General features: G+C 30.9%; 2 protein-coding genes and 1 long non-coding RNA gene across 3 annotated transcripts in view; 2 read left to right on the forward strand and 1 right to left on the reverse strand.

Annotated features, from left to right (window-relative positions):
• The window catches only part of LOC101509032 (actin-related protein 4-like), a 25,270-nt gene that overhangs the window by 10,305 nt on the left and 5,522 nt on the right, over positions 1-9,443 (reverse strand). The window contains exons 6-13 of the mRNA XM_073363688.1: positions 3,940-3,994; positions 2,157-2,210; positions 2,024-2,084; positions 1,608-1,659; positions 1,356-1,422; positions 1,185-1,247; positions 786-864; positions 246-314 (exon numbers count right to left, since the gene is read on the reverse strand). Coding sequence (XP_073219789.1) covers positions 246-314; positions 786-864; positions 1,185-1,247; positions 1,356-1,422; positions 1,608-1,659; positions 2,024-2,084; positions 2,157-2,210; positions 3,940-3,994 — 500 coding nt within the window. The remainder of the gene's footprint in view (positions 1-245; positions 315-785; positions 865-1,184; positions 1,248-1,355; positions 1,423-1,607; positions 1,660-2,023; positions 2,085-2,156; positions 2,211-3,939; positions 3,995-9,443) is intronic.
• LOC140921072 (oxygen-evolving enhancer protein 3-2, chloroplastic-like) lies at positions 4,539-6,582 on the forward strand. Its single transcript, XM_073370879.1, has 3 exons — positions 4,539-4,592; positions 5,620-6,015; positions 6,358-6,582. Exons 1-3 carry the CDS (start codon positions 4,539-4,541, stop codon positions 6,454-6,456), a joined length of 549 nt encoding a protein of 182 aa, XP_073226980.1. The 3' UTR covers positions 6,457-6,582.
• On the forward strand, positions 8,610-9,432 carry LOC105852558 (uncharacterized). Its single transcript, XR_001144460.3, has 2 exons — positions 8,610-9,063; positions 9,250-9,432. It is a non-coding gene; the product is annotated as an uncharacterized lncRNA (long non-coding RNA).

Below are 9,443 nucleotides of genomic sequence, written 5' to 3' on the forward strand. Positions count from 1 at the left end.
TATCTTACAACGAGGGAGAGAGAGACACAATAAACAACAACAATTACAAACCTAGCCTTATAATGCTATAATTCAGACAGGGAGAAAAAACATTTGAAAGAAAAAAGAATGTTAACCTTTGAATTTACCACTATAAACCAACATAAATTGAAAAATATGTATTTAACCCAAGCACCAACCTCTGAATTGCTACTAATTGCCACCCAGTAAATAAGATAAACAACAAATAATTAGTTACATTATACCTCTAGCAAATCTTTCTCCAGGCGTTCCTTCAGTTGTTGCATTGAAGCTGTGCCACCAGCAAGCTGAAACTGAAATGAAATCACCCGATAAATTATTTTGTATGATATGCTTCCGTCGTACTATTCAGTACAACAAAAACGCAAAACCTATCAAACAGATAACTTGGCAAAACCTATGAAAATTTGTCGTTATGTTGATTGAATTTGTGGGTATAGGTCATTTGACTAAAAATACAACTCAACACATTCCCACCAAGATAAGAGTTTCAATGCATGTGATGTCAAACACTATATAATCTTGCTTATTATTCTGTCCTCTTAAAAAATATCCAAATTTTCAATTAATAGTATGGTCCACAGCATGAGGCTCCTACAATTCTACAAACACTCCCATTAAAATGGTTATGAGATGGGTTATACGAGCCGTGTATCCATTTTTGTTTTAGACACCAAAAATGTCCATGCTAAATTTAATTAAGCTCTACATAGGGTCTGGCTAGAGTGAATATATTTACACAATGGAACAGAGATAGAAGGAACCAATAAAGTTTGTTGCCAGTATGCTGCTAAATAGTTCTCTTCGAATGTCTACGTCGCACTTATTAATTCTTCCTATAACCTGCAAATATTCAGATGAATGTAAAAACAATTAGCAACAGGAAAATCAAAACAATAAACAAAAACAAAATCACTACAATCAAAGCTTTTCCCACTAGGTGAGATCTGCAACATGAATCAAATGATGTCATAATGGTTTATATCACAAATCATGTTTAACGACAGACCATATAAATCCAAGTCCTTCTAAATGGTCTGGCCTATAATTTTCCTCGATCAGGTCCTTCTACCTCTCCCTAGCAATTGGATTGTGCTCTACCATTTGAGATACTTAAACAACAACAGCCAAAACCTCTCAAACACATTCATAAATTACATTACCATTTGAGGCAGCCCACGGACTGATGGAGCTATTTCTGCAAAGCTCTCCATGCAAGGAATTGTCTGTAATTTCATCGCCACAAGACAAAAAGCATCTTAATATTGCAACAAAGAACTGAACAAATGCACAAGGAGACAAACCAATCACATTTTTCAATGCAGGTCACATACCTGAGCAAGGGATGGATTGAAAAGAACATCTGGAATCTTAAATCTGTCAGATCCAATTTCAATTGTCCTGGGGTATAACATTAAAAAAATGACATGACAACTTCACACCATAGATTATGGATAAACAAGAAGCAATGATTAGGTTATGAAATATATATGATAGGACATACTAGAAACAGGTGTTATCAAGATGAAACATAATTCAATTCATCCCCCTCACTATTTCTATGAGAAAGAATAACTGCAACTTACTGGCCATCAGGAAGCTCATATGGGGTCATTGGGATGTTTGAATATGCACTCTCTGACAAATAAAAGAAGAAAAATGGATGTCATATATATGAACTGCTTGGATAAATTCTATTACAGTCAAGGTAAAAGCATCTTCTAGAGCTATAGACTTAACTGAAAAATATGAATATGTTTATCATCAATTAGATCATTGAAAATGAATCACATGTAACTAACCACAAAGCAAAGAGACGAGTAAATGCAAATCACATCACAAGAGACGACAAATCAAATTATCTCATTAAAAAAAGGTACAGAGGAAAAAAGAAATAAAGAGAATGCCACCATAAAAATTAGACAGTCTCCACAAAAATGTCTTTAAAAGAACAAGCAGAGGACCAACAAAATTCAAAACATTCTATGACATGAGAACACACCATCATATGGAGTATCTGGAGCACGACACACGCATTCCTTGACATCACTAGCAATCACCCTCTGTCACATGCAAACAGTTACCAGATATTCAAAACAAAACATTAATGAGATATAATGTGATAAATGACAGACCTGGGAGTAGAGTTTGTAGCTTTCAGTTGTATTTGGAAAATCCAAATCTACAGTCTGTTGGATTTAGAAATTATAAAAAAAATTAGCATCAGTTAATTGCAATTACGAGAAAAATCATATTGAAAGGTTTTTCACAGTCAGTTTAACGCCATGAATTAGAGAACAACCGGAATTTTGCCACAGCCTTTTGTTGTAAGAATAGTAGAAGATATGATCAGAAACAAAGGTCAGTATTGGCCAAATCTCAATTATAAATGCCATGGTAGAATGGGATCTTGAAATCTTAATTATGTAAAGCAGAATGAAAGACATAATGAATAAGCAGGGCACACATAAAGAAGCATTAGTTTGTTAACTCCTGAGCAAAAATCAGTGTCTCAAATATACACGGCCCCTCTTTTATAAATTTTTAATTATCATCTGTATTTTTTTTTACAATATCATAATAACCAAAGCTTCCCATCTAGGTGGGATCAGCTACAATGATCAAAAAGTGCTATATAATATCCTACCATAAACCATATCTAAAGATGAACCATTTAACCTAACCCCAAATCTTTCTAAATTGTAGGACTTTGTTCTTCATCTTCATCTAACTAATAGACTATCCTCCAGGTGATGGTGATTTATGTTTCTATTATCTTCTTCACAAATGTCCAAACCACCTAAGAAGATATTCTGCAATATTTTTTACAATAGAAGCTACCTCTACTTTTCTTTCCCACAACATTGCTAGTCTTACAACTAAAGCATTTTTCTATTTCATGACAAATTACTCCGAAGGCATTTTTCTATTTCATCCACAATGAGTGAATCCTATGGTTGAGATTCGCCTCTATCACTTGTTTTTTTATAGACCCAAGACACTAAAACACGAGACTTGTGGTATGGTATGGTATGGTATATTCTCCAATTTTCACTTAGAAGGTAGTATTGTTTGTCAATCCTGCAAGCAAAAGGACTCAACTTAAAGCAAAAAGGTATCTCTCAAATTTAACTTATGGCACTCACTCTTAGGTCAGCCCTGCTTGCATTTCATATATCTATGTTACTTCTACTTATACAACAGTATGCTTCCAATGCACGTCTCCTTATCTCAAGCTATCCATTTATATCTTCTCCCCACACTCTCCAAGTCAGTCTATATAGTATGCAAAAAAACATGTTTCATGACACCCTGTCTTGGTTATGTTTGATGAGCACATCTAGAAACAAGATAAAATTATAAGGACTCAAAGTTGACCTTTGGCATAAATCGGTAGTAATAAGAAATTATTTGTTGTCTTGTGTGTGTGGGCTCGAGTTGGTGGAGGGATTGAGATTTTAGAAGACAATTTATGCATAAAAAAAGTCTGTAAGATTGTAATGACTTATAACATTTTATTAAAAGACTTCTATATTCTTTTGTAATTTGGAATTCAATGAATTTATCACATAAGAATTTATAGGATTTGAAATGATGGATTTATAAGATTTAAAAGAACTCCGGGAATTTAAGCAAACATTGAAGAGAATCATTTAGTCAGAACCCCGTGCACAACATATCTTTGATTGCTCAATTATAAGCAATACAAGTTCAAAATCTTTTCTTCTCTAAAGCCTTCTATAAACCTCTCCAGTGAACCTTGTGTGCCTTTTCCACTATCTATATGATAAAAGATGTGTAAATAGTAATCGTACGATTACTATTTACAAACTAAACATAGAGTTTAATTGAATGATAATATGAATCAATTCAATTACATGACAAGTGAATTATATTTGATGCATTAATAATAAATACCTTTTGAAGAACATAACCATCATGTACCGGTGCAACTGTAGTTGATCCTCCACCACTGAGAGCAACCGAATAATATAGAAAACCTCTCATCAGCAACGTTTCCAGCATTATATTGTAGCATAAAATAAACTAAAGTATGTACCTTTAAAAGTAAGAAGATTACCCCCCCACCCCCCCCTATTTCAATGTTTTCAATTGAATTTTCATATGTTAATATTATTCATTCTATGAGTTCAACTTTCATCATTATCAACCACACCTATTATGCTGCCAAAGGCATAGCATAGTACTGATTACTTTAAAATCATCAAACAGGACAAGGAAAATATTTAGACATGCTGACACATAAATAGCAATGAAACTTTCATACTTTTATTCTGCCACTAGGAGTACACAGTTCACTCATTTCCTTGAGAATATTTGTAACATAGAAAGTAAAAGCCACTTTACCATCAATGGAAAACATTATATTCCAGAACTGTAGTCAAATTAATATATTGATTTTGTGCCATTGGTGGCTCATTTTATTATGGTTACATACACAAACCTTCTTTATCCACCTACTAAAGCAGTGGCAAATGCTCTTTGTTAGGCTCCATATGACTACTACTTTGAAGACCACGTGGGCAAAAGATGGTTTTGGAGTTCGGACTGTAACAAAATTGAATATGTGGCGAGGAATGTGGGAAAACGAGTTGGTTTAGGAGCAATGTTGGTTAAACTCTTACGATTCTAGGTTATGATAACGGGTCAACTTGGATGTAAACTTTATTGTTTATACTCTTACAAGTTTAAGAAAACTCTAATAAAATTAGCAACCTTTCGATTTTCCTAGAGTTTAACGAGTTTACAATTCTACACTAGATTATCTTAAAATGTAAAATTTTGATAAATATTAGCCAATATCCAATTTAATTATGTATGTGTTGCAATACCTATTGGTTTTAAAAAGTAAATTTATTTTTTAGTGTTATTTCTACCATTTCATTTTTTTATTTCCCCATTTCTTTTTGCTCAATCATAAATGTTTTTCTATTTAAAAATATTTTTGATTTATTATGGAGATAAAATGTTGAATTATTACTATTTTAACTATATAAATATATATATGTTATTTTAACACTAGGTAAAGTCTTACAAGTTGAGTCTACGAGTTGAGTTTACGGAAGCTACACGAGTTTACCAAGACTCTCGAGATTGACAACTTTGGTTAGGAGTATGGAACACGGAGAGGTCAGCATGAATTGACTAAGGTGGAGCAGTGTTATCCACAATAGTGGATTGCAGAAAATAGCGAAATACCAAAAATCTGCTATGTAAATAGCAGATAGCGTTCCGGTCAAATAGTGGAGGCCACATAGAGATCAAAATAACTAAATTAAATATATAAAAAAAAGCATGTCGCATACAAATTAAATAGGGAGTGGAGCCATAGCATAGCTTATACATTTAAAGTTATTCGTATTACAGTGAATATAGGAGTAATACTCACTAACTCTAGTTTTTCTATTATAAAAATAGGCCATCTTTGGCACTCATGCAAAATCTTCAATTTTATTATTTTTAAAAACCTAATATTCTATATTTTTCACTATTGCCGCTATTTTGGCTAGCAGAAATTGGAATAGTGGCCACTATTCTCCTAATAGAAAAACTAGGATAGCGTCATGGTTTTCATAGCGGATTTATCAAAATCCACTATGCTATACCGCTATAACACCGTTATTTGACAACACTGAAGCAGAGAGGCTATTTTTGGGTCTTGACCCTCCAGATCTCTTGGGAAAGGGGTCTTGGTATTCCGGAGTTCGGTCAGGAGGTATGTACAATCTGGCCAAGGATTGTTCAAACAAGGATTTGAACTCCGATTTCTCCCAAACAATTCGCTCAAATAAGGAAATTGTTGGTGTTAAGAAGTTCATTGACCAGAAAGCTTGGCCATATCTTCAGAATGATCTTCGTCTAAGGGCTAGCTATCTTAGGTATGATCTTAACACTGTCATCTCTGCAAAGCCTAAGGATCAGAAAAAGTCTCTCAAGGAACTTACTGGAAAGCTCTTCCAGGATATCACCAATGTAAGTTCACAATATTAGTTTATCTATGTTTTAAATTGTTGTCTGTGATAGATAGTTCACGAACCAAACTGAATTTGCAGCTCAGTTCGGTTAGTGAACTATTTTTCATGTCATCCTAATTGTCCTAATTGTGGTAATGGCATCGTCATGATTCTTGATAATGTAGAGAATCAGAGTTAAATGCAACTATTGTTGTTTCAATTGCGGTCACAATGTAATTGCAACAACATTAAAAACTACGATATTGTGTGCTAAATAAAAAAACTTAATCTCATAGTTCTATCAATTTAGGATTGTTAAAGATTAATAGGACTAATTGAGAGTTTAATTTTTTGTTCACAGCTGGATCATGCAGCAAAAGTTAAGAGTGCTCCAGAAGCAGAGAAGTACTATGCTATAGCTGTATCTACTCTGAATGATGTTCTTAGCAAAATTGGTTAATATGAATGCTTTTTTTGCTTTCTTTTTCTTGTGTAACCTTTGTCTATGGTTTTCTAAGATACTTATGTTATAATTTGCTATATGAAGAAAATCAAATGAGAGAAAATTTGCAATAAGCAAGCATGACATGCAATTCTTAAGGTTGTTTTCTTTTAGATTTTGAATTCCATACGCTGCTTCAGATATTCTATAACATTCTCCTCCTCCCTGGTCTTGAATATAAATAACATAAATGTTATATTGTTGATCTAAAATATAAGTAAATTTTAACTACTTGTTTTTTTAATTATCTTTCAATTAATTTAAATTTTATTTCTTAATAATTCTGTTATTTTTATGGAATAAATTTCCAATTAGTTCAACTACTTTCCCAAGAAGGGGCTAATTTGACCCAAATTAGTGATAAACTCAAAAATTCTGACATCTATGACATTTAGTTAATAAGATTCAATATTGCAGTTAATGACATGTTAAAGCTGGTTGATTATACTAAAATTGGATAAGTTATTAACCATCCATTAAACTTCATAAACTACAATTTAACGTTATTAATAAAGATTATGATAACTCGTTAATTATATACAGAATTTCGTCAATGCCAACTTGGTAAAAAAAGTGCCATTTCAGCAAGGTAGATTATGAAATAATAGATTATTCTAAGCTTTTGTAATTAAGAAAATGCAGAGTACTGAATTATATATAATTGAAAATATTATCTAAATGTAGCTTCAATATCTATTCAACTTTTGTAATTTTTATATATTATTCTAAGCTTTTTAATCAATTAAGCAACATTATTTATGATTTATTAGTATTTTTAATATTTGTTTCATTAATATTTATTTAATTAATTTTAAATAATTAAAGAAAAAATTAAGCAGAAGGTGACATCTCCAAAATGCAACCATTAATTTTAACATAAAATAAATAATGAATTGATAGTGACATCTTGGAGATGCAACATGTGTAGGTGTGAAAAAGAGCATGATGTTTGCATTTGCAGTAAAGTTATGATCAATTTTGAGACAAGAAATAATTCAATCCACAAATCAAAACAACTCTAGTTAGTTAATAATTCGTTAAAAGAATCCATTTGATCATATCCAATTAAATTTAGTTTAGATCGACTAAGTTTTCAGTTGATTTCAATTACAATTATAAAAAAATATATATCCAATTAAATATAGTTTGATTGAATAAATTTTTAATTGATTCTAATTACAATAACACAAAAATTATTAATACTAATATTAGTAAGTTGCGGTAAATTAATATATATGATGAAAAATATTACATATAATATACTAAAAAATATCATTATAGTATAATAATAATTGATTATGTTTAAATTTGTTTTAGTAATTTAAAATTTATTAATTTAATTTATTTTTATTTTCTAAAACATATTTTTAAATATATTCAACATGCATACAACAATAAACATATAATAATAACATTATACTTGTAAATAATTCACATAAAAATTGACATATAGAATTAAAATAAAATATTTAAAGTTAAGGGTAATAAACATATTAAGAAAATATGAAAGCATTCTATAAAAATGTGAAAGTAAAAATGAGCATATGTTTTTTTAGAGTTATGTTAATAAGGGCTATTATTAAAAAAGACTTTTTTTTTATTAAAGATTAAACTAAGAATATTTTGTTAAGGAAACACAAAAGAAAATAAAAAATAATTTGTGTAAAAAATTTCACTTTTTATAATTTTAAATTATAAATTATATATTTTTTAAGATTATTTCCTTACATTGAAATTCTTGAAAAGTTAAACAAACATAAAATATTTTTTATGTTATTGTATCATAATCAAGTACTACATTGGATACTCACTGTAAGAATTCAATTGATCTTCTTTTGCTAAAAAATTTAGTAGAGTAATTAATATATTTATTTTATGTGTCAATGTTTTTAAATAACATATTCTTTGTCGTTTATATCCATTCTCCCATCGTACCAAAAGTTTTGTCGTATCCATACTCCCATAGTACCAAAATATCTGGCTAACAGAAAATATTCTGCAAAAAATATGTTAAATAGCTGTCACTATTTCCATTCTCACTCACAATCACCTTTCTTATTATTCACACCGTCAGGCCTCCCAACAACCAGGATAGTGATAGATTCCAAAAGTTCATTTTACTGAGCACGAGTTTCTATAACATTAGTGGATGCATAATGCAATGCGTTATTCTGATGTTATTTAACGCTGTAGTCTCTGGATTGACCTTTAGCATGGTGTGCTCGGAATGCAATTTTATTCTGACTACTTTTTTTGACGTGGTTTCCAGCTTTTGGTATCATTGTTATTTTTCAATGGAAAATGATACTATACCAAACTTTGGATGTTTTTCATAACATTACCACTCTATACGAAGAGATAAAGTCTTTGTTGTTCGAGGACGACGCACCACTTAATTTCATCTCCAACCCGGTAACAAGCTTTCTCGAAAACTACTTCAACCGGGTAATAAACTTTCTCGGAAACTGCTTCAACTCGGTAACAAGCTTTCTCGGAAACTACTTTAACCTGGTAACAAGCTTTCTAGGAAACTGCTTCAACTTGGTAACAAACTTCTTCAACCCGGTATTGTTATAACCGTATTCATAAAATTTCATATCAGTCTTAAATTACTGCCTAAAAATGTTTATATCCTAAAAGTTGGAATGATAAAGGAAGTTTTTGATTGCAGTTATCAGAAGCTGTTGTGTATAAAAATAAATAGTCAATATGTTTTAAGTTTACTTGTTCTCAAACATTGTTTTGGTGCAGGAAAACAAGAGCTTCGAGTAGTTTTATTTTCCTCTTTCTTCTCATTTTTGTTCACGTCAGCACTGCCCAAGACTCTGTTGGCTTTCAAAATATGTTCTCCAAAAGATTACCAAGTAGGTTTTGTTTTCATCTCTAAGATTGTTTTCAAATTAATATTACCAAATAGTTGTTTTGAAAAGCAAATTTCCAAAATT

Source organism: Cicer arietinum, chromosome 7 (genome assembly GCF_000331145.2).
Source record: "Cicer arietinum cultivar CDC Frontier isolate Library 1 chromosome 7, Cicar.CDCFrontier_v2.0, whole genome shotgun sequence".
Classification (NCBI taxonomy): Eukaryota; Viridiplantae; Streptophyta; class Magnoliopsida; order Fabales; family Fabaceae; genus Cicer; species Cicer arietinum.

What these genes read in the sequence shown, in the direction of transcription:
- LOC140921072 (XM_073370879.1), top strand. Translation starts at nt 4,539, where the DNA reads ATGACTACTACTTTGAAGACCACGTGGGCAAAAGATGGTTTTGGAGTT. An exon ending in ATGGTTTTGGAGTTCGGACT is followed by an intron (nt 4,593 to 5,619) that starts GTAACAAAATTG and finishes TGGTTTTCATAG; the next exon opens with CGGATTTATCAAAATCCACT. An exon ending in TCTTCCAGGATATCACCAAT is followed by an intron (nt 6,016 to 6,357) that starts GTAAGTTCACAA and finishes TTTTGTTCACAG; the next exon opens with CTGGATCATGCAGCAAAAGT.